Source organism: Saccopteryx bilineata, chromosome 2, assembly GCF_036850765.1.
Source record: "Saccopteryx bilineata isolate mSacBil1 chromosome 2, mSacBil1_pri_phased_curated, whole genome shotgun sequence".
NCBI lineage: Eukaryota > Metazoa > Chordata > Mammalia > Chiroptera > Emballonuridae > Saccopteryx > Saccopteryx bilineata.
The window spans coordinates 272,092,921-272,120,105 of record NC_089491.1 but is presented as its reverse complement, the minus strand read 5'-3'; the positions used below and the strand labels follow the sequence as shown (position 1 = coordinate 272,120,105).

The 27,185-nt window shown below is 45.2% G+C and overlaps 1 protein-coding gene across 1 annotated transcript; it reads left to right on the top strand.

The window, feature by feature from the left end:
- The first annotated feature begins 752 nt into the window (after positions 1 to 752).
- Positions 753 to 25,651, top strand: VPS33A (VPS33A core subunit of CORVET and HOPS complexes). Its single transcript, XM_066260677.1, has 13 exons — positions 753 to 942; positions 3,220 to 3,285; positions 4,769 to 4,896; positions 5,813 to 5,999; positions 9,815 to 9,931; positions 11,288 to 11,462; positions 12,654 to 12,847; positions 14,437 to 14,563; positions 14,746 to 14,813; positions 15,474 to 15,611; positions 21,414 to 21,551; positions 22,026 to 22,194; positions 22,571 to 25,651. The coding sequence occupies exons 1-13, from the start codon at positions 841 to 843 to the stop codon at positions 22,750 to 22,752; spliced, it is 1,791 nt and encodes a 596-aa protein (XP_066116774.1). The 5' UTR covers positions 753 to 840; the 3' UTR covers positions 22,753 to 25,651.
- Positions 25,652 to 27,185: the final 1,534 nt, after the last annotated feature.

Genomic DNA, 27,185 nt, shown 5'->3' with positions numbered 1-27,185 from the left:
CTGACCAGGCGGTGGCGCAGTGAGCATCCGACCTGGATAACGAGGACCCAGGTTCGAAACTCCGAGGTTGCCAGCTTGAGCACGGGCTCATCTGGTTTGAGCAAGGTTCACCAACTTGAACCCAAGGTCGCTGGCTCGAACAAGGGGTTACTGGGTCTGCAGAAGGCCCACGGTTGAGGCACATATGAGAGAGCAATCAATGAACAACTAAGATGTCGCAACAAAAAACTGATGATTGATGCTTCTCATCTCTCTCTGTTCCTGTCTGTCTGTCCCTACCTATCCCTCTCACTGACTCTCTCTCTGTCTCTGTAAAAAAGAAAAAACAAAAAAAAGAAAAAAAATATATATATACTGTTCCTCACCTTTCACTCTGTTGACCAACCTCCTAGCATCTAGCAAACATTAACAGTTCTAGATTTAAAAGATGCTTTCTTTTGCATTCCCTGGATTGACTCCCAGAAAAATTTTACCTGTGAATGGGAAAATTCTCTCTCTCTCTCTCTCTCTCTCTATATATATATATATATTTATTTATTTATTTATTTATTTATTTATTTATTTATTTAAACGGGACGAAGAGAATCTAGCCTCCGCCTTACAAGTCAGTTCTCAATGTCCAGCGTACCAGGACCAAGACGGCGTTGGCGGAAGAAAGAGGCGGCGCTGGAGCCGGGAGCAGCAGACCAGCTGGCTCGGACTTCCGGGTATGCACGCAAACGTCGGCGTGGTCACATGAAGGGACGGTCACGTGACCTCGCCGGCGCGCCTGGCCGAGGGGCCGGGGGACGCGTTGGGTTGGAGGGCGAAGAGTGGAGACAGAAAAGGCGGAGGGGCAAGATGGCGGCGCACTTGTCCTACGGGCGAGTGAACCTGAACGTGCTGCGCGAGGCGGTGCGTCGGGAGCTGCGCGAATTCCTGGACAAGTGCGCGGGGAGCAAGGTGAGGGAAGGGAGGTGGCGACAGTGTTCTGGAGCCACATCCGGCTTGGCCTAATCCGGTGCGACCTCCTGAGCTCCTGGTGTTGGAGGTCCTTGGAGCTTCCGAGGAGGCGAGCAGACGGGGAGAGGGGCCTGGGGCAAACAGCCCGGGGTCCGCGTGGCCGTCGCACTGTTTGGTGGTATCAGAATCAGCCACCGTGATTTCTCAGCCCCTGTGAGGTAGCTTGTCAGGTGCCCCACAGGTGCAGAGGGGCAGATCCGCTGTCCCCGGAGACTCCGGGACCGTGGGGTGGTGGTGTCATGCATTACAGAGATCATACATGTCGTTGCCAGTCATACGTGGGAACGTCTCTGAGGCATCAACACCTTCCAATCTGCTGCTCACACGGATTGGAGAGGAGTTGTAGTTATGTGAGGATTTAACGGTGACCTTCCTGAAATAAGATTGTTTCTCCTGTTAGACGTCTACTAGCACCCAGCTCACAATGGAATCAGAAACTGTAGGTCAAGGATTTCATAGGATTTATTTTTATTGATTGATTTTAGCGAGAGAAGAATAAGAAAAGAGACAGAAACATCCATGGATCTGTTCCTGTATGTGCCCCGACGGGGAATTGAACCCGCAACCCCTGTGCTTCCGAATGATGCTCTAACGGAACTATCCGGCCAGCGCATGGGATTTATTTTAAAACTTTTATTTATTTATTCATTCATTCATTCATTCATTCATTCATTCATTTTAGAAAGGAGAGAGAGAGAGAGAGAGAGGAGAGGAGAGACAGAGAGCAAAGGGAGGGAGGAGCAGGAAGCATCAACTCCCATATGTGCCTTGACCAGGCAAGCCCAGGGTTTCAAACCGGCAACCTCAGCATTTCCAGGTCGACGCTCCATCTACTGCGCCACCACAGGTCAGGCTATTTTAAGTGATATTACCTCTCCCCTTAGGACTTTTCTGCCCTTATAAATTACTGGCAGTACAACCTTGAACAGAAAAGGAGAACTGAGGAAATGCAGGAATCAGTCTTAGGAAAACTAGAAACCCAGGAGGTAGAGTGGGTGCTCCAGTAATTAAAGGAAGAAGAAAGCAGGCTAAGTCCTAGGTGCCCAGTTCATGCTCAGGAAATGATGCTGAAATCTGAATAATATCATGGATTGGCTCAGTGTCAATATCCTGGCTGTAATTGCGCTTTGTAAAATGCTCCCATTGGGAAACTGGGTAAAACGTAGAAGTGGCCTCTAAATTATCTCAATGAAAATTTCAGTGAGGCCCTGGCCGGTTGGCTCAGCGGTAGAGCGTCGGCCTAGCGTGCGGAGGACCCGGGTTCGATTCCCGGCCAGGGCACATAGGAGAAGCGCCCATTTGCTTCTCCACCCCTCCGCCGCGCCTTCCTCTCTGTCTCTTTCTTCCCCTCCCGCAGCCAAGGCTCCATTGGAGCAAAAGATGGCCCGGGCGCTGGGGATGGCTCTGTGGCCTCTGCCCCAGGCGCTAGAGTGGCTCTGGTCGCAACATGGCGACGCCCAGGATGGGCAGAGCATCGCCCCCTGGTGGGCAGAGCGTCGCCCCATGGTGGGCGTGCCGGGTGGATCCCGGTCGGGCGCATGCGGGAGTCTGTCTGACTGTCTCTCCCTGTTTCCAGCTTCAGAAAAATGCAAAAAAAAAAAAAAAAAAAAAAGAAAATTTCACTGAAAAGTAAAAGAGATGACCCCAGAATTTAGCAGTAGAAATGCTCATAGAGGCCCAGAGCAGTGACCTGTAGGTTGTTAAGTCCTAGGTTGGAGTCCTGACTCTCTTACACTCACTATATGTAAGGTCCTAGGTTCCTATCTGGCCTTTGATGTGTTACTCTAGTTTCCTGAGCCTTTTTAAAATTTCTTCTGTCAAAATAAGATTAGTAATACCTATCTCAAAGGTTTTAGTTTTATATAATTGGGTTACTTGATACTTCTACATATATAAAATACTAGGTTGAACTTTGCCCTTGGCAGTCTCCACATGGTTTAGTCTGAAATACCGTGACACAGATACACAGCGAACTACAGTTCCTTCTTTGTGTTGAGGACGGTGACGAAATCTTAACTGTTCCATGACCAACAATAGTGTTACTTGCCCTTGCTGTTTTTCTTGAGACCCGCAGGATATCAATGTGGTCAGAGCCTATTAAAATTTTTGTTAATTCAGAGTTTGAAACATAGTCCTAAGATGTATGACTGCTATTTTGTTACTGTTTGAAGTTCCTGATGTATACCATAATAAGAGAATACTTCTCCCCCCTTATAGGCTATCGTTTGGGATGAGTACCTCACAGGACCATTTGGCCTGATTGCACAGTATTCACTACTGAAGGTAAGTGAGCTGTTCAGATTTTTTTTTAAATTTAATTTTATTTATTTATTTTTAGAGAGGAGACAGAGAAGGAGAGAGAGAGAAGGGGGAGGAGCAGGAAGCATCAACTCCCATATATGCCTTGACCAGGCAAGCCCAGGGTTTCAAACCGGCAACCTCAGCATTTCTAGGTCGACGCTTTATCCACTGCGCCACCACAGGTCAGGCCAGATTTTAATTTTTAATAATTCTAGCCCTGGCTGGTTGGCTCAGCGGTAGAGCGTCGGCCTAGCGTGCGGAGGACCCGGGTTCGATTCCCGGCCAGGGCACACAGGAGAAGCGCCCATTTGCTTCTCCACCCCTCCCCCTCTCCTTCCTCTCTGTCTCTCTCTTTCCCTCCCGCAGCCGGGGCTCCATTGGAGCAAAGATGACCCGGGCGCTGGGGATGGCTCCTTGGCCTCTGCCCCAGGCGCTAGAGTGGCTCTGGTTGCAACATGGTGATGCCCAGGATGGGCAGAGCATCGCCCCCTGGTGGGCAGAGCGTCGCCCCCTGGTGGGCATGCCGGGTGGATCCCGGTCGGGCGCATGCGGGAGTCTGTCTGACTGTCTCTCCCTGTTTCCAGCTTCAGAAAAATGCAAAAAAAAAAAAAGCAAAAAAAAAAAAATAATAATTCTGCACGTTAGCAATAATAATGGGGTCTTTACATTTCCTCCTGAGTAATTGGTTCGTAAAGCTGTTTGGTCTTTATATAATACTGATACTTCCTGACCAGGCAATGGTGCAGTGGATAGAGCATCAGGCTGGGATACAGAGGAAACGAGGTTCAAAAACCCAAGGTTGCTGGCTTGAGTGCAGGCTCACCAGCTTGAGTGCAGGGTCACTGGCTTGAGCATGGGATCATAGACATGACCCTATGGTCCCTGGCTTCAGCCAAAAGGTCACTGGCTTGAAGCCAAGGTCGCTGGCTTAAGCCTAGGGTTGCTGGCTTGAGCAAGGGGTCACTCACTCTGTTGTAGCTCCCTGGTCAAGGCACATATGAGAAAGCAATCAGTGAACAACTAAAGAGCAAACAGAGTGAAGAATTGATGCTTCTCATCTCTCTTCCCGTCTGTCTGTCCCTATCTGTCCTCTCTGTCTCTCTCTGTGTCTCTGTCACACAAAAAAAACAAACACTGATACTAATTCATGACTAATGTTTAGTATACAGTGGTCCTTTGGCCCGCGATGCTATACTGATTCTAATTCTAGAGAGATTACTAGCATTGTATTGTGTGACCATTACCTGGTATCTTTGATAGTTCATCCTGTAAGAGTTGTGGATACAGATGCAACAGTGGCAACTTCATCCTGAAACTTGTTGCTTTATACATCTGACTTTGGGGAATCTAAATTTGGGCAATTAAGTATTAAGTGCATTTGATTGAAAGTGTTTGACACCTGAGTCTGGATAAGATAGGGGAAGACGGATTTTTTTATTAATCTTTTGTGTGTGTGTTTTCATAGGAACATGAAGTGGAAAAAATGTTCACCCTTAAAGGAAGTCGTTTGCCGGCAGCTGATGTCAAGAATATTATTTTTTTTGTCAGACCCAGGCTAGAATTGATGGATATAATTGCTGAAAATGTGCTCAGGTATTTCTCAGAGCTTATGTTTGGTCCAAAAGAGGTTGGTCCTTCAGGTAGTCTTAATGTACTGAGCTCCTCACTGCAGCCCCCCTCCCTTCTCTTGCCAGTGTATTGGAAGGTGGTCTTTTGGAAATCTGGGGCAGGCCTGAAAGGATAAGAGGGGGATGGGAAGTTTGTCACATTGTTCAGACAGTTTGAGAGTTGAACACTATTCTTTAGGACAGTTAAATATTTTGGACCTGTATCAGTACTAGAGACCCTAATTTAAAGGGAAAAAAAAGGAAACCTTTAATGGTTATTTTTCAATATACCAAATATAGTATGATTGAATCTCAGAAGCAGAATAAGTAAGAGCTGTTTAAACTTTAATACAGCATCTCTCTATAGAGGACAGTGTCCGAAACCAATCTGCACTCTGTAGTACAATTGATTGATGTGGCCCCTAAAAGCTTAAAAGCAAATGGACTATTTTGGGAAGTTTGCTGTTAAGTGGAGTAGAGGTGGGAGTCAAGCATGATCTTGCGTTTTAATGTAAATCCCCATATCACCGCATTCTTTTGGTTTAAAGAGCCATTTGTTTTCAGGAAGGCACAGATATCCTGTTTCAGTAAACCTGAGAGCTTTTAAGGCCTCATCAGTCATTTAAGAGGAAGCTAGAAAATGCATTACAAAGTCATGGCTCTGAACCAGTGATGCTTTCTGGTCAGGGAGGATAAAAAAGAGAGCGACTGGAACAATTTGGGTCTGAAAGTCAACACTGGTAGCCAGCATTTATTTAATGAAGTGCCTGCTGTGTACCAGGCATAGGAGCAGCTCTGGGAATCACATAAGCAAAATAATCTGAGAATCACATAAGCAAAATAGTCTAAGACTCTGAAACAGTCTGAGCTGATAAGCTAACAGACATTACCTTTTTTTGCAGTGAAGACAGACGTGGGCCAGCAAGAGATTTCCACATTCTGTTCGTGCCACGACGTAGCTTACTGTGCGAACAGCGGTTGAAGGATCTGGGTGTTTTGGGCTCCTTCATTCACAGGGAGGAGTACAGCCTGGACCTCATTCCCTTTGATGGGGATCTTTTATCCATGGAATCTGAGGGTGCCTTCAAAGTAAGTTTGGCATTTTCTTTTTTTTTTTTCTTTTTTTGTAAGAGAGGGGTTGGGGAGGAGAAGCAGACAGATAGGAAGGTAAAGAGATGAAAAGCATCAACTCATAGTTGCAGCACTGTAGCTGTTCATTGATTGCTTCTTTTACGGGCCTTGACCGGGGTGCTCAAGCTGAGCCTGTGACCTCTTGCTCAAGCCAGTGACCTTGGGATCATGTCAATAATTCCACACTCAAGCCAGATGAGCCAGTGCTTAAGCTGGCGGCCTCAGGGTTTCGAGCCGGAGACCTCAGTGTCCCAGGTCGACACTCTCCACTGTACCACCACCGGTCAGGCTGGTGTTTTCTTTTTTAATGTCAGACTTTAACTTTGGCCAAATTTGTGAGAATGACAATGTCATGGCTATAGTTTTTATTTACATTTCTTTGGTTAGTAGGAAGCAGAGCTTTTTCACGGGTACATTAATGGTTAAGATTTTTTTTTTTTAGTAAATTACAAATTGCCTGTTTGTTTTTTTGCCCAGATTTTCTTTTTGAAGATTTCCTTATGTATTCTGGATGCTTATCATTGTGGGTTATAAAAGCTCCAACTCTTCTCCCAGTCTGTGGCTTGTCTCTTAACTTTAGTTATGACTTTAGTTTAGCATGTAGGCATTTCCAATGATAAAGTAGTTAAATTTTTTTAATAGCAGCTTTATTAAGACATAATTCACAAAACAAAATTCCTTTCAAAAAGTGTACAAGTCAGTGGTTTTTAATATCCTCACAGAATTGTGCAGCTGTCATCACTGTCTAATTTTGGAATATTTTCATCATCCCAAAAGAAACTCTCTGCCCATTAGCAGTCCCTTCCTGTCTATTCCTCCCTCCCCTCCCCCAGCCATTGGCAGTCTCTAGTCTGTTGCAGTCTGTATGGACCTTCTGATTCTAGAGATTTCATATCAATGAATCTTATACTGTGTGGTCTTTTGTGTCCTGGCTTCTTTCTTAGCGTCATATTTTCAAGGTCCATCTGTGTAACAGCATGTATCAGTACTTCATCGATTTTTATGGCCAAATACAGTGTCCGTAAAGTCATGGTGCAGTTTTGACCGGTCACAGGAAAGCAACAAAAGACGATAGAAATGTGAAATCTGTACCAAATAAAAGGAAAACCCTCCCAGTTTCTGTAGGATGATGTGGCAGCATGTGCGCATGCGCAGATGATGACATAACAGCGTGTATACAGTGGAGTGACCCACGGCTATGCCAGTTGAGATGTGGACAGTACAGAGGAAAGTTCAGTGTGTTCTGTGGCTTGCTAAATTCGAATCTGTGACCAAAGTGCAACGTGAATATCGGCGCATTTATAACGAAGCGCCACCACATAGGAATAACATTACTCGGTGGGATAAGCAGTTGAAGGAAACCTGCAGTTTGGTGTAGAAACTCCGTTCTGGTAGACCATCCGTCAGTGATGAGTCTATAGAGGCTATACGGGATAGCTGCCTAAGGAGCCCTAAAAAATCTGTGCATGAGCCCACATCGAACTGCACTGAATAGGTATGAAACTGGGAGAGTTTTCCTTTTATTTGGTGCAGATTTCACATTTCTATCATCTTTTTTTTTTTTTTTCTGAAGCTGGAAACAGGGAAAGACAGTCAGACAGACTCCCGCATGTGCCCGACCGGGATCCACCCGGCACGCCCACCAGGGGCGACGCTCTGCCCATCCTGGGCGTTGCCATGTTGCGACCAGAGCCACTCTAGCGCCTGAGGCAGAGGCCACAGAGCCATCCCCAGCGCCCGGGCCATCTTTGCTCCAGTGGAGCCTTGGCTGAGGGAGGGGAAGAGAGAGACAGAGAGGAAAGCGCGGCGGAGGGGTGGAGAAGCAAATGAGCCCTTCTCCTGTGTGCCCTGGCCGGGAATCGAACTGGGTCCTCCGCATGCTAGGCCGACGCTCTACTGCTGAGCCAACCAGCCAGGGCCTCTATCATCTTTTGTTGCTTTCCTGTGACTTGTCAAAAGTGCACCATGACTTTACAGACACACTGTTGCAATCTATTATAATGCCATCCCATGTTTTGTTTATCATTTATCTGTGTTAGACAACTGATGACTTTCCACTTTTTGGCTATAATGATGCTGTGAACATTTGTACGAGGTTTTGTGTGACATGTCTTCGTGTCTCTTAGATAGACTGACTATGAGTGGAATTGCTGGGATGCATGCTCTATAGTTAGCATTCTGAGGAACTGCCAGACTGTTTCCTGGGGGTTGTACCACTTTACACTCCCCCCAGCTGTGTATGACGGTTCCAGTCTTGCATGCTCGCCAATGTTTGTGAATGTTTGTCTTTTAAATTTTGCCGTCCTACTGGGCATGAAGTATTGTCTCATTGTGACTTCGATTTACATTTCTGTAATGATTAATCATGTTGATTATATGTTCATGTGCTAGGGGTCCAACTTCATTCTTTTGCACATGGATATCCATTTGTTCTAGCACCATTTGCTGAAAGACCCGATTTTCCTTGTGAATTACCTTGTCTATCTGGTCAAACATCAGTTTCCATAAATGAGTTTATTTCTGGTGTCTCAATTCTGTTTCATTGATCAGTATGTCTGTCTTTGGCCAGTCACACTGTCTTGGTTACCATCACATTGTAAGCCTTAAAATTGGGGGCTATGAATCCTCCAACATAAAGTCATTGAATATATCACTTTTTTTCCTTTCAGTTTGTGCCTTTTGAGACTTAATAGATCCTTCTTCACCCTGAAGATTTATATTTTCCTTTAAAAGTTTTAAAGTTTTGCTTTTCACCTTGAGGTCTTTTATTTTTTAAAATAATTTTATTTTTTAATGGGGCGACATCAATAAATCAGGATACATATATTCAAAGATAACAAGTCCAGGTTATCTTGTTCAATTATGTTGCATACCTATCACCCAAAGTCAGATTGTCCTCTGTCACCTTCTATCTAGTTTTCTTTGTGCCCCTCCCCCTCTCCCTTTACCTCTCCCTTTCTCCCCTCCCCCCGTAACCACCACACTCTTATCAATGTCTCTTAGTTTCACTTTTATGTCCCACCTACATATGGAATAATGCAGTTCCTGGTTTTTTCTGATTTACTTATTTCACTTCGTATCATGTTATCACCTTGAGGTCTTTAATCCAGCTTGAATCGTGTATTGACTTGTGTGGAGTATGTGAAGTGAGGTAGGGAGTTAATTATTTCTCCCCAACGGATAGTCCGCTGTATACTCTACAAGATACACTTCTGTATATTTTATAAAGTAAAATACATTCTCTAAGAACGAGACTATGCTGTAAAGATTGTTCAACTATCCTTTTCCTGTCTCCTGATGTTATGGCCTTTATTTGCTGGGACATATGGAAACCTGCCTCTTGTCTGTAAAAACTGCAAAGCATTCTGCTGTGTGGTCATCTGGGACTTCGGGGCTCAAAGGACACATGTATTTGTGGGTATTAGCATGTGGCCCTCCTGAAGCTTATACTCAGCACAGCGAATGAAAGAACCTATGGAAGTCTTCATTCATCAGTCATTTCTGATAAACTAAGAGCTGGTAGGCTTGGTGAATACCTTTCTTCCAGAAGGCTCTGCCGCAGGAGAATTGCTTCCACAGCTGTACTCAGAGAGCTGAGGTGTTGGCTTTGTGGCCTAGAGTGCCAAATAGCAACTTTGTGAAAGGGACTTGGGTCCCATTTCCTGCTTCCCTGGCAGAGTGGAGACAATCTTATCCACTGACAAATCCCACTGCCAGTTAGGCGGGCGCTCCAGTGACCGTGGTCTTACTGTAACTGACCCTTCTCCCCGCAGGAGTGCTACCTGGAGAGCGACCAGACCAGCCTCTACCATGCAGCCAAGGGGCTGATGACATTGCAGGCTCTGTACGGGACAATCCCCCAGATCTTTGGGAAAGGAGAGTGCGCCCGGGTGAGAAATGGCAGGTGTTTCTGGCGGTGAGGGGAGTGGTCCCCCAGCACCCACGCAGGGGGAGGGGTGGGAAGCCATTTACAAGCAAGTCCCGTCATTCCTTTCCAATTGGGAATTTGCCTGCTTGCTGAAACTCATTCAGAGCCCCAGAATTGATATGCAGTGTTTTGTGGACACTCCCAAAGCGACAAGACATGTGAGCTGCCCAACGTGCGTGTTGGCAGCTGAAGTCAAACAAAGCAAGGCTCTGCCCTCTTGTTTCAGCTCCCACTGTAAACACTGTTCTTTCCGCCACTAACTGGGTCCACACGCTACTTAATGCTACATTTTTTGCATTTTTGTGGTCTTTGTTGGTGATTTTGCTTGTAAAACGGTCCAGTGCAGTGGACAGTGCTGTCCACTGTCCCTGCACGCAGGAAGGCTGTGACAGGCCTTACAGAGAAGGCACGTGGGTTAGATTCATCTCATTCAGACATGAGTGGTAGGGTTGTTGGCTGTGAGTTCAATGGTAGTGAATCAACAATATATACTATTAAATAAAGTGTCTTCAAACAGAAACCCATAAGCAAGGTTCCACGTTGACCAGGTAATGAGTTGTGACCAGAAACTCACAGGAACCTCACTTCATGTTTCCCCTTGGAACAGTGGCTCAGTAGCCACTAATTCATGTTCATGGTGACTTTATAGAACAGAGCTCCCAGGAATAACAAAAATAGATCGTATCAGACTTTGTACCTTATTGAGAGAAAGCAGTGCCGCTACAGTGTAAGTGTTGGAGTAGACGGCCAATAGCACATGATTTTCTGGAGCTGCTTATTTCTCATCTATCTCACTATTCCACAGTTTTCCTCTTTTTTTACTTTTTTTTTTTTTTTTTTTTTGTATTTTTCTGAAGCTGGAAACGGGGAGAGACAGTCAGACTCCCGCATGCGCCTGACCGGGATCCACCCGGCATGCCCACCAGGGGCGACGCTCTGCCCACCAGGGGGCGATGCTCTGCCCCTCCGGGGCGTCGCTCTGCCTCGACCAGAGCCACTCTAGCGCCTGGGGCAGAGGCCAAGGAGCCATCCCCAGCGCCCGGGCCATCTTTTGCTCCAATGGAGCCTTGGCTGCAGGAGGGGAAGAGAGAGACAGAGAGGAAAGGGGGGGGGGGGAGGTGGAGAAGCAAATGGGCGCTTCTCCTGTGTGCCCTGGCTGGGAATCGAACCCAGGTCCCCCGCACGCCAGGCCGACGCTCTACCGCTGAGCCAACTGGCCAGGGCCTTTTTTACTTTTTTGACCATCTTTCTCTTTTTAGCCAAATTTTAAAATCTCATTCCCAGGAGGGTTCCACCTGATCCAATGTTTTGTTTCCAGCAAGTGGCCAATATGATGATCAGGATGAAGAGAGAGTTTACAGGAAGCCAAAATTCAATATTTCCTGTGTTTGATAATCTCCTGTTGCTTGATCGAAACGTGGACTTGTTAACGCCTCTTGCCACTCAGCTCACGTACGAAGGACTCATCGATGAAATTTATGGCATTCAGAACAGTAAGTAAAGTGCTGCCTCTTTTTACTGATAGGTCATCTGATGAAAAATATCCAGAAGGTCATTTTTTTAAAGGTACTTTCTTTGCATATAGATCAGAGAATATTTGAACATATAAAAATAGAGCTTAACAGCATCCAAACGAACTGTTGGCCACACAAGAGCTGGTCAGATGTGTAGTGTGAAGATGTGCCTGTCCCTTCTGAGCAAAGACCCAGGGTTAATACAAGTGGTACCACAGCCTGACCAGGCTATGGCACAGTGGATAGAGCATCAGACTGGGATGCAGAGGACCCATGTTCAAAACCCTGAGGTCACTGGATTGAGCGCGGGCTCATCCGACTTGAGGGCAGGGTTGCCAGCTTGAGCGTGGGATCATATGACCCCATGGTTGCTGGCTTGAAGTTCAAGGTCTCTGGCTTGAGACCTTGATCACTGGCTCTAGCAAGGGGTCACTCACTCTGCTGTAGCCCCCTAGTCAAGGCACATATGAGAAAGCAATCAATGAATAACTAAGGTGCTGCAACAAAGAATTGATGCTTTTCATCTCTCTCCCCTTCCTATCTGTCTGTCCCTATCTGTCCCTCTCTCTGACTCTCTCCCTGTCTCTGTAAAAACAACAACAAAAAGAAAGTGGCACCACAGTTGGAGAACACAGATCCTCATGGCTGGAAATCATGCAAGAAAGCTGTGGGGAGTGGTCTTAGGGTGGGTTTGGCAAGAGGTAGTGTTTAGAGGGTGCTGGTGAGGGGCAGGCAGCGTAATCAGAGTGGGGGTGATGAGGTGAAAGCCTGCTAAAGCAGAAACAATCGCTGGGGACGTCATGATAGGGGAAAGGCTGATACTGGAGGTTGGGGACACTAGATGGGTGACAAGGCCTGCAGGCGTGTAGGGTTGGCAGATTTTTAGGTCAGAGGTCACAAACATGCTTGGTTTGGTCTTGGCCCACATGATGTTTGTTTCTGTCAGTGTTAAAAATTGGAGAAAATTTTAATAATGATTCCTGATTTACTTATTTATGACCAGAGTATGCTTTGATCATGAAAAAAGCTAAAACCCTCAGTGTTGTACACCATTTTTTCATAAAGGCGGCTTTCATCTCTTCCAAGTAGGAAAATTCTGCCTTGCACGTAGGCACGTGAATGGTCCTTTTAGGTCCCACACAGGTGCATGTCCCCACCCATGTTGTCCAGGTTATGTGAAGTTACCCCCAGAGAAGTTTGCGCCCAAGAAACAGGGTGATGGTGGAAAGGATCTCCCCACGGAAGCCAAGAAGCTTCAGCTGAACTCCGCAGAGGAGCTATACGCCGAAATTCGAGACAAGAACTTCAACGCCGTGGGCACCGTGCTGAGCAAGAAAGCCAAGGTGATCTCGGCAGCGTTTGAGGTGAGACGGTTTGGCTCACCCTGCCACTCTGGTCTCAGCCTAGACTACCCGCCACCAGGAGTGAGGGCTGCCCACGGGCTTAGCCACGAGCCAGACTCCAGTGTGGTGGCGTCTTTCTCGTCCTCAGAAACCGCAGGCTCCGCTGTTGGAGGACCCAGGGTTTCTTTTAAACTTTTCCCCAGGCCCATGAGAAAAGGTATCTTTTTAAATTTTTCTCCCTTTTTTTGGGGGGGGGGGGAGGCAGGTGGTGGTGAGACAGTGTTTACAGTTTAAAGCTTTTGTCATAAACATTGGTTTCCCATCTTTTTCATGATTTTCTACCTCATTTAAGAGGAAGTCAGCTGTACTATAAATAAAAGATCCTGTGTAATAGAACTTGCAATTTGGGGTGAAAACTCCCAATTTGACAGCCTGCCAGTGGCCGGGGACCCCTGCAGACAGGATGGGTGATAATGAGAGTGAGGTCCCCAGGGCCTGGAGCTTTTCCAGCGGCAGCTTCATTGTTGCCTTCCTGCTGCCTGCGGCCCCATCCCCACTGGACTCTTAGTGACACTCATTTCTGAAACGCGGGCAATCAGTAAGATGACAGACCTAATCCTTAGACTTCAGAGACATGAATTTGGAGAATTTCTGAAAACTAATGTTCCATGGAGTATGTATTTCCAGATTTCATCTTTCTTTTTTTTTTTACAGGGACAGAGAGAGGGATAGATAGGGACAGACAGACAGGAACGGAGAGAGATGAGAAGCATCAATCATAAGTTTTTCGTTGCAACACCTTAGTTGTTCATTGATTGCTTTCTCATATGTGCCTTGACCGCGGGCCTTCGGCAGACCGAGTAACCCCTTGCTCGAGCCAGCAACCTTGGGTCCAAGCTGGTGAGCTTTTTGCTCAAGCCAGATGAGCCTGCGCTCAAGCTGGCGACCTCGGGGTTTCGAACCTGAATCCTCTGCATCCCGGTCCGATGCTCTATCCACTGCACCACCACCTGATCAGCAGCAGATTTTATCTTTCTTAGGAATTATATTCATTAATTGAGTTCCCTATGTCTTATACCAAAAGTTACTTTTGGTATAAATGATTCAACTTTGTGGAAAAAATATTTTCTCATTGCTGAGGTTCCCTTTGTGTACAGACATTATTCAAGATTGAGGTTCAGCAGGAAGAATGGATTTTTTTTAATGTCTTTTTTTTTTTAGAATGGATTTTTTCCCTATGATAGAGGGAGCTTTCTGCTATTTGTTTCCCTCTTAACATACTGTTTTCATTTTAGTGTTTTATAGCCAGTACTGTTCCCCAAAGATACTCAGACACCCACAAAATACTGTTCACAGCATGAGCTGTGCATCAGAAGAGAAAACAATGGCGGATTGCTCTCTGCAGTAGACTAATGCCTTTAACAGGCTGTGAACTTACCTTTTCTGTTCTTCTCTGTGATGCTGGAGCTGATTTTAGTTCGATTCATTTGTATCCCATTCTTCCTGTCACATTAAAAGAAACTAAACGTCCTCTGAGCAATACAGAGAACAGAACCCTTAAAAGTGAGTGTCTTCCCTTCTCAATGCTTCTGCCATTCTGCCCGGTTCAGGAAAGGCACAACGCCAAGACGGTGGGGGAGATCAAGCAGTTTGTCTCTCAGCTGCCCCACATGCAGGCGGCAAGAGGCTCCCTGGCGAACCATACCTCAATTGCAGAGCTGATCAAAGATGTCACCAGTGAGTGTCTGGCGGGGCGGTGGGCTCCCCGCGCTGCCTGGTATACCCAGGGCCAGTCTTCTGCTTGCTTGCTTTCTGGCACGTCTCTTTTCTTAACCTTGCTGTGTTCATAACAGCACACAGCTCAGACAGGTGGTCGTTTATTTCATTTCTAAGTTGTAAATTTCCTAATTACATTTTAGCTTCTGAAGACTTCTTTGATAAGCTGACTGTGGAGCAGGAGTTTATGTCGGGAATAGACACCGATAAGGTACATAAACAATGAAACTATCTAACCAATGATGGATACTTCATCGAACATAAGATCATAGCTAGAAGTCAGTGGCTTTGACCCCAGTGTCTTGCTTAAATATTTTTAGGAGCAAATGCAAAATGTGACAATGCAGGTTTCGTCGAGTAGCAGATACTGAACGTCACTCTGCGGAGGGCGCTTTGTGCAGCATGGAGAGGCGGGACCCGGCCCCAAAACCAGAGCTTCAGGGCTGAGAGACAAAGTGTTCACTTTCAGAGAGACCTGGTCATATGACTTCGTTACAGATTCACCTCTATTAATAAATTTTAAATGATTAATTTGTAAAAACTTCCATCCTCAAAAAACAAAACCAAAAAACTCCTGTCTGTGATGAATTGCCACTCTCCTGGGATAGACTGGGTCCCTCAGGCCTCTCAGGAGGTTTACACAGAGATGGATGAGTCCAGGCAGGCATTTAGTTCTCTGAGTGTGTCCTTGCCAGCCCATGCTCCCCGTGATGGGTGTGTGCAGCAGAGGTGGAGGGGCCTTTGGAAATGTGGGGTCAGATGAGCCTTTCTTCCCCTATCTCCTTTATTTGATTTTGAAAAACAGTCATATATAACATGTCCTTGAGGTGCCCAAACCAGGTGCTTGTATGTGTCTGTGTACTGCTTCCAGGTCAACAGTTACATTGAGGATTGTATTGCCCAAAAGCATCCTCTGATCAAGGTGTTAAGACTAATTTGCCTCCAATCTGTGTGCAACAGTGGACTCAAACAGAAAGTTTTGGATTATTACAAAAGAGAAATTCTCCAGGTCAGTATATTTCTAAGTTATTAATATGCTGAGGGAGGAAACATTTTATTTTTAAAATTTTATTGATTGATTTTAGAGAGGGGAAAAGGTTGAGAGAGAGAGACACATCTATTTGTTGTTGTACTCATCCTTGCATTCATTGGTAGCGTCTTGTATTTGCCCAGACTGGGGATCGAACCCACAACCTTGGCATGTCAGGACGATGCTCTAACAAACTGAGCTAACCGGGCAGGGCTAAGGGAGAAAACATTTTTAAAAAGACTTCCCATATTTGCTGTTTTGGTGTATTGTTTCCACTGTATTTTAAACTTCTTAGCACTTAGAGGAATTGTCTTTAGTGCTAATCATTGTTTACTGTGTTTGCATAATAATAATAGCTAAGGTTTATTGAGCTTTTACATGTGCCTGGCTCTATTGGGAGGGCTTTATAGGTGTTCATTATTTGTTTAATCCTCACAACAGCTCTGTGATTCATCCCCATTATATGGATGGTAAAACTGAGGCACAGAGTAGTCATGTGCCTTACTGACGGTCACCCTGCTACCAGGTTTTAGAGCAGAGCCAGTTCTAAAATCCAGGCAACTGGTCTAGTGCCCTTGCTCTTAACCAGACAATATTTTTTTTCTATTTTTTTAAATTAATTTTAATGGGGTGACATTGATAAATCGTGGTACATATGTTCAGAGAAAACATCTCCAGGTTATTTTGACATTTGATTATGCTGCATTCCCATCACCCAAAGTCCAGTTGTCTTCTGTCACCTTCTAACTGGTTTTCTTTGTGCCCCTCCCCTCCCCCAACTCTCTCCCTCTCCCCCCTCCCACCCCATAACCTCCACACTCTTGTGCATGTCTCTGAGTCTCATTTTTATGTCCCACCTATGTATGGAATCATATAGTTCTTAGTTTTTTCTGATTTACTTATTTTGCTCGGTATAATGTTATCAAGGGCCATCCATGTTATTGTAATTGATTCGATGTCATCATTTCTTATGGCTGAGTAGTATTTCATAGTATATATGTACCAAAGCTTTTTAATCCACTCGTCCACTGACGGACACTTGGGCTGTTTCCAGATCTTCGCTATTGTGAACAATGCTGCCATAAACATGGGGGTGCATTTCTTCTTTTCAAACAGACTATGGTGTTCTTGGGGTATATTCCTAAAAGTGGTAAAGCTGGGTCAAAAGGCAGTTCAATTTTTAATTTCTTGAGGAATCTCTATACTGTTTTCCACAGTGGCTGTACCAGTCTGCATTCTCACCAGCAGTGCAGGAGGGTTCCCTTTTCTCCACATCCTTGCCAGCACTTATTCTGTGTTGTTTTGTTGATGAGTGCCATTCTGACTGGTGTGAGGTGATATCTCATTGTGGTTTTAATTTGCATTTCTCTAATGATTAATGATGTTGAGCATTTTTATTTATTTATTTATTTTTACAGAGACAGAGAGTGAGTCAGAGAGAGGAATAGACAGGGACAGACAGACAGGAACGAGAGAGATGAGAAGCATCAGTCATTAGTTTTTCATTGCGCGTTGTAACTCTTTAGTTGTTCATTGATTGCTTTCTCATATGTGCCTTGACCGCGGGCCTTCAGCAGACCGAGTAACCCCTTGCTGGAGCCAGTGACCTTGGGTTCAAGTTGGTGGGCTTTTCCTCAAACCAGATGAGCCCGCACTCAAGCTGGTGACCTCGGGGTCTCGAACCCGGGTCCTCTGCATCCCAGTCTGACACTCTATCCACTGTGCCACCGCCTGGTCAGGCTTGTTGAGCATTTTTTCATATGCCTATTGGCCATCTGTATGTCCTCTTTGGAGAAGTGTCTATTAATTTCTTTCGCCCATTTTTTTTTTTTTTTTTTGCATTTTTCTGAAGCTGGAAACAGGGAGAGACAGTCAGACAGACTCCCGCATGCGCCCGACCGGGATCCACCCGGCACGCCTACCATGGGGCGACGCTCTGCCCACCAGGGGCGATGCTCTGCCCATCCTGGGCATCGCCATGTTGCGACCAGAGCCACTCTAGCGCCTGAGGCAGAGGCCACAGAGCCATCCCCAGCGCCCGGGCCATCTTTGCTCCAATGGAGCCTTGGCTGCGGGTGGGGAAGAGAGAGACAGAGAGGAAAGCGCGGCGGAGGGGTGGAGAAGCAAATGGGCGCTTCTCCTGTGTGCCCTGGCCGGGAATCGAACCTGGGTCCTCCGCACGCTAGGCCAACGCTCTACCGCTGAGCCAACCGGCCAGAGCCTCTTTCGCCCATTTTTTGATTGGATTATTTGTCTTCCTGGTATTGAGTTTTGCAAATTCTTTATAAATTTTGGTTATTAACCCCTTATCAGACATATTGTCAAATATATACTCCCATTGTGTAGTTTGTCTTTTTATTCTGTTCTTATTGTCTTTAGCTAGGCAGAAGCTTTTTAGTTTGATATAGTCCCATTTGTTTATCCTGTCTTTTATTTCACTTTCCCATGGAGATAAATCGGCAAATATATTGCTGTGAGAGATGTCAGAGAGCTTACTGCTATGTTTTCTTCTAAGATGCTTATGGTTTCACAGCTTACATTTAAGTCTTTTATCCATTTTGAGTTTATTTTTGTGAATGGTGTAAGTTGGTGGTCTAGTTTCATTTTTTTGCAGGTAGCTGTCCAATTTTCCAAACACCATTTATTAAAGAGGCTGTCTTTACTCCATTGTATGCTCTTACCTCCTTTGCCAAATATCAGTTGTCCATAAAAGTGTGGGTTTATTTCTGGGTTTTCTTTTCTGTTCTATTGATCTATGTGCCTATTCTTATGCCAGTACCAGGCTGTTTTGAGTACAGTGGCCTTGTAGTATAACTTGATATCCAGAAGTGTGATACCTCCCACTTTATTCTTCCTTTTCAAGATTTCTGAGGCTATTCGTGCTCTCTTTTGATTCCGTATAAAGTTTTAAAATATGTGTTCTATATCTTTGAAGTAAGTCATTGGTATTTTAATAGGTATTGCATTGAATTTATAAATTGCTTTGGGTAACATATACATTTTAATGATGTTTATTCTTCCTAACCATGAGCACGGTATATGCTTCCACTTGTTTGTATCTTCCCTGATTTCTTTAATCAGTGTTTTATAATTTTCTGAGTACAAGTCTTTAATCTCCCTGGTGAAATTTTACCTAGGTACTTTATTTTTTTGGTTGCAATGGTGAAGGGGATTGCTTCCTTAATTTCTCTTTCTGACAGTTCATTGTTAGTGTATAAAAATGCTTCTGATTTCTGAGTATTAATTTTAAATCCTGCCACCTTGCTGAATTCATTTATCAGGTCTAGTAGTTTTTTGACTGAGACTTTAGGGTTTTCTATATACAATATCATATCATCTGCAAATAATGATAGTTTACTTCTTCTTTTCCAATTTGGATGCCTTTTATTTCTTTTTCTTGTCTGACTGCTGTGGCTAGGACTTCCAGAACTATGTTGAATAAGAGTGGTAAAAGGGGGCATCCCTGCCTTGTTCCTGATCTTAAGGGGATTGCTTTTAATTTTTGCCCATTGAGTACTATGTTGGCTGTGGGTTTGTCATAGATGGCCTTTATTATGTTGAGGTATGTTCCCTGTATTCCCACTTTGCTGAGAGTTTTGATCATGAATGGGTGCTGGATTTTATCAAATGCTTTTTCTGCATCTATTGAAATTATTATGTGGTTTTTCTCCTTCCTTTGTTTATGTGATGAATCACATTGATTGATTTGCGAATATTGTACCAGACTTGCCTCCCAAGAATAAATCCCACTTGATCGTGGTGTATGATTTTTTTCATATATTGCTGGATCCGGTTTGCTAATATTTTGTTGAGGACTTTAGCATCTAAATTAATCAGAGATATTGGCCTATAATTTTCTTTCTTTGTGTTGTCTTTGCCTGGTTTTGGAATCAATTATACTCACCTCATAAAAGGAGCTTGGGAGTCTTCCTTCCTCTTGAATTTTTTGAAATAGCTTGAGAAGGATAGGAGTTAGTTCTTCTTTGAATATTTGGTAGAATTCACTTGTGAAGCCATCAGGCCCTGGACTTTTCTTTTTTGGGAGTTTTTTTTTTGTTTTGTTTTTTGTTTTTTCATTTTTCCGAAGCTAGAAACGGGGAGGCAGTCAGACAGACTCCCGCATGCGCCTGACCGGGATCCACCCAGCATGCCCACCAGAGGGCGATGTTTTGCCCCTCTGGGGCGTCCAGAGCCATTCTAGCACCTGAGGCAGAGGCCACAGAGCCATCCCCAGTGCCTGGGCCATCTTTGCTCCAATGGAGCCTCGCTGCGGGAGGGGAAGAGAGAGAGAGGAAGGAGAAGGGGAGGGGTGGAGAAGCAAATGGGCGCCTCTCCTGTGTGCCCTGGCCGGGAATCGAACCCGGGACTCCTGCACACCAGGCCGATGCTCTACCGCTGAGCCAACCGGCCAGGGCTGGGAGTTTTTTGATAACTGTTTCAATCTCATTTATTGTAATCGGTCTGTTTATATTTTCTGATTCTTCCAGATTAATTTTTGGAAGATTATATGTTTTAAGGAATTTGTCCATTTCATCTAGGTTGTCTAGTTTTTTGGTGTACAGTAGTTCTTCATAGTATTTTCTTACAATATTTTGTATTTCTGTTGTGTCAGTTGTTATTTCTCCACTCTCATTTCTAATTTTATTTATTTGAGTCCTCTCTCGTTTTTTCTTGGTGAGTCTGGTTAAAGGTTCATCGATCTTGTTTACCTGTTCAAAGAACTAGCTCCTGGTTTCATTGATCCTCTGTATTATTTCTTTAGCCTCTATGTCATTTATTTTTGCTCTGATCTTTATTATTTCCTTCCTTCTACTAGCTCTGGGCTTTACTTGCTGTTCTTTTTCTAGTTCTTTTAGATGCAGAGTCAAGTTGTTTATTTGAGCTTTTTCTAGCTTCTTGAAGTATGCCTGTAATGTTATGAACTTCCCTCTCAGGACTGCCTTTGCTGTGTCCCATAAATTTTGAGTTGATGTATACTTGATAACGAGCGTTTCTAGGAATTTTTTAATTTCTTCTTTGATCTCATTGTTAACCTATTCGTTATTTAATAACATGCTATTTAGTTTCCAAAGACAATATTTTATTGTTACTATTTTATTCTTAGGACTGTATTCAAGATCTTTCTTATCAGGGTGTATAGATCTGCCTCATTCTTTTTTTTATACTTATTTAAATCTCATGTAAATATATACTTCATAGCTGACCCTTGACCAACTTGGGTATTGAAAATTCACATATAACTTTTGACTTCCCAGAAACTTAATTACTATTTGCTTGTTGACCAGAAGCCTTACAGATAACATAAACAGTCGATCAACACGTTTTGTGTGTTCTATGTATTACATACTATATTCTTACAATAAACAAAGCTAGAGAAAAGCAAATGTTAAGATTAAGTCAGGAGGAGAAAATACATTTACAGTACTGTATGTATTTAGTGAAAATAGCACATGTATAACCTGTGGAGGTCAAAACCCCGTTGTTCAGGGTTAACGAATTGATTTGATGCTCACTTTGCTTAGTTAAGTTGAGCCCATAAATTTTAACTCTAAACATGTCAGATCCCTCTCTGAAATAGTGAGCTGGGTTAACTGGAAGACCAGCAGTTTTGGGGCCGGTTCCATCCCTTGTCCTCTCCCTGCGCCCATGACAACAGTCATTACCTGGACCTCAGTAATGTACCCTGCGCTGCAACCCACATTGGTTAAATGGAAGTGCTCTTTTTTGAAAATTGCAGAAACCCTTTTCCTGAACATCCCCGTCCAATGACTTCTCTTGTAGACGTATGGCTACGAGCACATTTTGACCTTACACAACCTGGAGAAAGCCGGCCTGCTGAGACCACAGGCGGGGGGCAGAAACAATTACCCAACGATCCGGAAAACCTTACGCCTTTGGATGGATGATGTAAACGAACAAGTAAGGCACCCTCCCCACGTCCACACAGTTAGTGATTGGTTAACCGTCTTGGTGACAGCCTCTGCTACTCGATCCCCATATCCAACTTGCTGTATAAAAACAGTTTTCTGATGTTTGTGAAAAAGTCATGCATGTGCGTGTGTGTTACACCTGTCAGGATCCCAGCAGGAGACAGGAGGTAGTTGGAGGAGAGTTTCAGTAGGATGGAGTAGGGTACTAGAGAGAGGCAGTGCAGTGGGCAGCCCTTCCCGGCCGAGGCCTCAGGGTGAGGAGAGGGTCTACCCCAGAAACCTGTCCCTACCACGACAGAAGAACAGCACAGAGAGGCTATCTACCAAGGCGAGGGGTGGGAGGCCTCTGGTGGTGGTGGGGGGGAGGAACAGCCAGCCTCCGGCACTGCCACAGAGAGGAGGACGCAGTTAGGTGGCTCTGGGTCTCTATAGCTCCAGTCTTTCCCCCTGCATTACTGAACAGAACCCCACGGACATATCATATGTGTACAGCGGCTACGCCCCGCTCAGCGTGCGGCTGGCACAGCTGCTCTCCCGGCCAGGCTGGCGGAGCATTGAGGAGGTTCTCCGCATCCTCCCAGGACCCCACTTTGAAGAACGGCAGCTGCTGCCCACGGGCCTGCAGAAGAAACGTGAGTCCACAACGGGGCTGCAGATCGCTTGGTACTGTGAGCATGGTTTCCATGTATTATGCGGTTGATTCGTAAGATACATTTGTCAGATCCTTGGGAGTCAGAGTCCAGTGCACCCCTGTTGTTAGTTGCTAATGTATATTGTAAACATGGGAGCCTATTATTCCCTCGGGGGTAGCAGCTTTCAGCTCCAGAGTTGAGGATCTCAGCAGTTAGAAAAAACAGGAGAGCAAAAATGTGTGCTTGCGTTTCCAATGAACTGTCGGGCCAAGGCACGCTTGACTTTTTTATTTCCCTTATAAATGATGTGGTTTTTTAAGAGGTGGGAAGAGAAGCTCCAATAATAACTCTTAATTCTGAAACGTCCCAATTTCAGGTCAGCTGGGAGAGAACCGAGTCACCCTGATCTTTTTCCTCGGGGGCGTGACCTTCGCGGAGATTGCCGCCCTGCGCTTCCTCTCGCAGTTGGAAGATGGAGGCACAGAATACGTCATTGCCACCACGAAACTGATGAACGGGGCCACCTGGATCGAGTCTCTGATGGAAAAGCTTTTGTGAGGTATTTAGAGAGGGCTGCAAAGCAGACTGCTGAACCAACGGCCCCTTTGAAGAAGTGGCGAGAAGTTGCTGGAAGGAAGTGCAACCCCACAGAGGAATAACAGAAACACAGAATTCACTTGGGGGTCAGCCTCTTGAATGTGCTGTTTTCTCCTTCCTGTTTCTCTTTTGTGTTGCTAACGTCTTGAAGAAAGGAGAACAGAAGAGAACGACCCAGGTAAAGAAACACCAGTTCTTCATGCCCTCAGCTCAGGCTGTTCGGTAGAGACCCCCGGAAATACACGAAGGGCGATGGGGACGGAGCATCCATACAGCTGCACAAAGGGGGCCAGGTCTCAACGAGAGCAGGGACCAAGCAGGTAAAAATGGAAATAAAAGTGAAAAGTCAAACCCCTACTAAGTAAAGCCAACTTTCTTGAAGTCACATGCCTAGGGCAGTGGTTGTGTTGGGGGCTCAAGGTGGTAGACCACCGGGTGGAGATTTCTTTTTCCTGCACAGTGTGGTACATCAGACTCAGTGTTGCCACCTCTGTCTTAACCGACCATTAAGGCAAGTTTTGATTCCATGTTCTTTTGATTTGTTCCTATAAAGCAAGAGGTTTGGGAGAGCTTATTGCCACAAAACCAAGCTTATAACCTATCTGATCAGTTGCAAATGTGTGGCTTCTGCACTTATCCAGGGCTTTTTACACAGAAGGAGGTAATACCTGGGGAGCGGCTTCCTGAGAATTGAATCATTCAAGGACACAGTCTTAGTGCACATGTATTAACCCTAAGATATTTCAGTGGTGGGTGCCTCTGTTGAGGTTTCAGTTATTTTTCCTGCCCGTCATGGGCCCAACATACAACTGGCCCCAGTGTGATGGGTGGCACCTTTGCTTTTTCAGCATCTTGCAGCTCCATCTCCCTGCTGCATGGACTTTAAAATATTTTATTTTAAAATGTATTGTATAATAAATATGTATTTTCCGATGGCTTTAGGCGACCCCTGTGTTTTGGTCGTTCGACCCCCGCCGGGGTCGCGACCCACAGGTTGAGAACCGCTGTTGTAGAGGATCTTGGAGTCCGGCAGCCATGCTGCCACCTTTCCTGCAGGGGCCTGCTAGGCTGTGGACGAGGGGCATGGGGGCCCCATTCCAGCGCCTGGGGGCCCTAGGGCCAGTTGACAGTTCTACAGCCCTTGCATGTTATGTAGTGAAAAAGAAATTTTTAAAAAAAAATTCTTTAAGAATGAGATGTTGAAGAGGCAATATTTAGAAGATTTGCTTGTCCTGGATTTAATTTGGCCTTGGCATTCAGTATTTGGAAATGGCTGTAAGGAAAATGATTCCTGTTTTAGAAAATCCTTTCTCAGATCCTTGTTATCCCAGGGAGATTAGTTTATACCTTCCAGCCTGGCGGTTGTCAGCCTCAGCTGCCTCCAAGAATGAAATGAATGCACCTTGTCCTTCAGTGTGTTTAGCTCATGGGATTCAATTCAAGTCTGGTCAAGTCTCCTTGGCCGAGGTTTTTGTGCTATGAACAGATACTCAGTTGTGTCTCATGTGTCCACATTCACTCATGGCTCTCCACTTGCCTGCTGAGAGCATAGTTAGGTCAGCTCCTAAAACTGCATTCCACAGAAGACTTAAAAAAAACATCAATTGCTTCATTTGTATGCAAATAGAAAGTGGTGGATAATTATATATTATACGCCTTTGTGTTCGTTCACTTAATACTAGAAGCAGTCTTTGTCTCAAAGGAGTGTGACCTTACTGAGAGAGAGTATGTGAATGGTACATTTATTCCTGGAGAGGGTGGATTGTTTACATCATGTCTGGACTTTTGTCTCGTTGTGTAGACAGTTCTGCTACACTAGCAGTCCCCTAAAAAGGAGTCTGCGTGGACAAAGAAGGCTACATAGGCACTGTTTTGTGTCTTACTATACACTTTTGAATGTTAGCCAGCAGAGAAATGAGTATTTGAATTGTAGTTTAACTGTGGAGTAAGGGTGTCATGGTTAAAAGGAGGTAGATCAAAAAGAGCACATTGAGTTCTTGGAGAGAACTGGGAGGGGAAGATGCCATATGGGTCCAGTCCATTCTAGCTCTGCTTTCCCTGGAAGTGGATTATGATTGATCATGATGTACCGGTTTGTCTCTTGTTCTCAGTTGTACGTTAAAGATGGGCCTGTCGGCCCTGACCAGGTGGCTCAGTGAATAAAGCGGTCCTGGCCCTAGCCAATTGGCTCAGTGGTAGAGCGTCGGCCTGGCGTGCAGGAGTCCCGGGTTCGATTCCCGGCCAGGGCACACAGGAGAAGCACCCATCTGCTTCTCCACCCCTCCCCCTCTCCTTCCTCTCTGCCTCTCTCTTCCCCTCCCGCAGCCGAGGCTCCATTGGAGCAAAAAGATAGCCCGGGCGCTGGGGATGGCTCCTTGGCCTCTGCCCCAGGTGCTAGAGTGGCTCTGGTCATGACAGAGCGACACCCTGGATGGGCAGAGCATCGCCCCCTGGTGGGCGTGCCGGGTGGATCCCGGTCGGGCGCATGCGGGAGTCTGTCTGCCTCCCCATTTCCAGCTTAAGAAAAATTTAAAAAATTAAAATAAAAAATAAATAAATAAAGCAGCTGATGCCCCGAGGTCATGGGTTCCATTCCAGTCATGGCACATCCGAGAAGCAGTCAAAGAGCGTGCAACTAAAAATGGAACTAAGTGGAACAAAGAGTTGATGCTTCTTTCTCCCTCTCTCTATCAAATCAATGGGAAAAAACTTTAAATAAAGACTGGCCTGCCTGACCAGGCAGTGGCGCAGTGGATAGAGCATCGGACTGGGATGCAGAGGACCCAGGTTCGAGACCCTGAGGTCACCAGCTTGAGCGCGGGCTCATCTGGTTTGAACAGAGCTCACCAGCTTGGACCCAAGGTCGCTGGCTCGAGCAAGGGGTTACTCTGCTGCTGTAGCCCCCCAGTCAAGGCACATAAGAGAAAGCAATCAGTGAACAACTAAGGTGTCGCATTGAAAAACTAATGATTGATGCTTCTCATCTCTCTCTGTTCCTATCTGTCTGTCCCTATCTATCCCTCTCTCTGACTCTCTCTGTAAAAAAAAAAAAAAAAAAAAAAAAAGGCCTATCACCAGGAGGAAGTATTTACATTCAGCAGAGTTGAATTCAAGGAGAAATACTTTAAAATAGCAAAGGGAACTGAGTGCAGACAGGAAGGGGGCTGTGATAGGGATGGCAAGGCCTAGATCAAGGCATAGAAACACAGACATTACATAGACCATGAATTGTGAACAGATCATGATTATACCAGAGCCTGGTGTATTATATCATCACATGGTTTAATGATGGCATTCTACAGAAGGCAGAGGCTGCCTAAAATTTCTCAGATGCTCGCATTTCTAAATGAATGCATATGAACTTGAAGCCGCGTATTTTAGTTTGTTACTCTGTTGCTATAAAATATTCAGAATTGGGTGGTGACTAGTGGCTGCAAAGGCTAGAATGCCACTGCCCTGAGACATTCATTTGAAGGGTGTGAGAGGTAAAGGAACAGAATGGGCCTATTTTAACAGCCTCTCTTTTCATCTATTACTTCGGTGTGGGATGAGGGTATAATCTTAGCCAGACTGTCTTTCCTGTGACTATGCAGGGCACAGAAGCCCTTCAGATGACCAATTCTCTCGGGGAGTAATTCCTACTCACTGACTTCCTGAGCAGGTTGGTAATGGACTGCTCTGGTTTTCAGCTGAGCTGCGGCCAGAACAATGATTTGATAATAAGAGATCCTGATCAAATTAAAGAGCCATTTGCTTCTGCATGATGATGTTGATAAAAGGATTGGTGTGCACACTGCCTGCTTTTTTTTTTTGAAGGGGGGGGATCAGAAAAACAGTAACTATGAACTACTGCAAATAGCAAAATAGAAGCAGCATGAAGTTTGTGTTTTCTTGCACTGTTACATCTGGAAAAGGGTCTGTTCTGTATTTGCTGCAATACTGACTGGCTCTTTTTGCCTTTCAGTTAGAGGACCTAAAATTGGAAGTGGGCACATTGAAGAGGTGACTGTATGATGAGTCTCTAACCTGCTTAACTCTGTGAACCAAGCACTCAGGAGCTTTGGTTCTCAGCTCCTGGTTGTTACATGCATACTGACACTTCCATGTGTTTTAAGACAACAGCTTTTTTGGTCATACTGAATGTAGTTTGTACAGTGGTTCTAGTCTGCGAGTAGGATGGGGTTGCTCTCAATGTGTTAGAAACAGATTTGAACTATATCCCACCCACAGAGTTTAGAAAAGCAGACAAGAAAGGGCATGAAATACTCCCTACTGTACCATTTGCTCAGCCCATCTAAGACAGGAGCTTTTGCAGGCAACCTGGGAGCTCTGTGGGCAGAGGTGGTGAGCAGTGGTGGTGACACAGGGAAAGGGGGCGGGCAGGGTTGCCAATG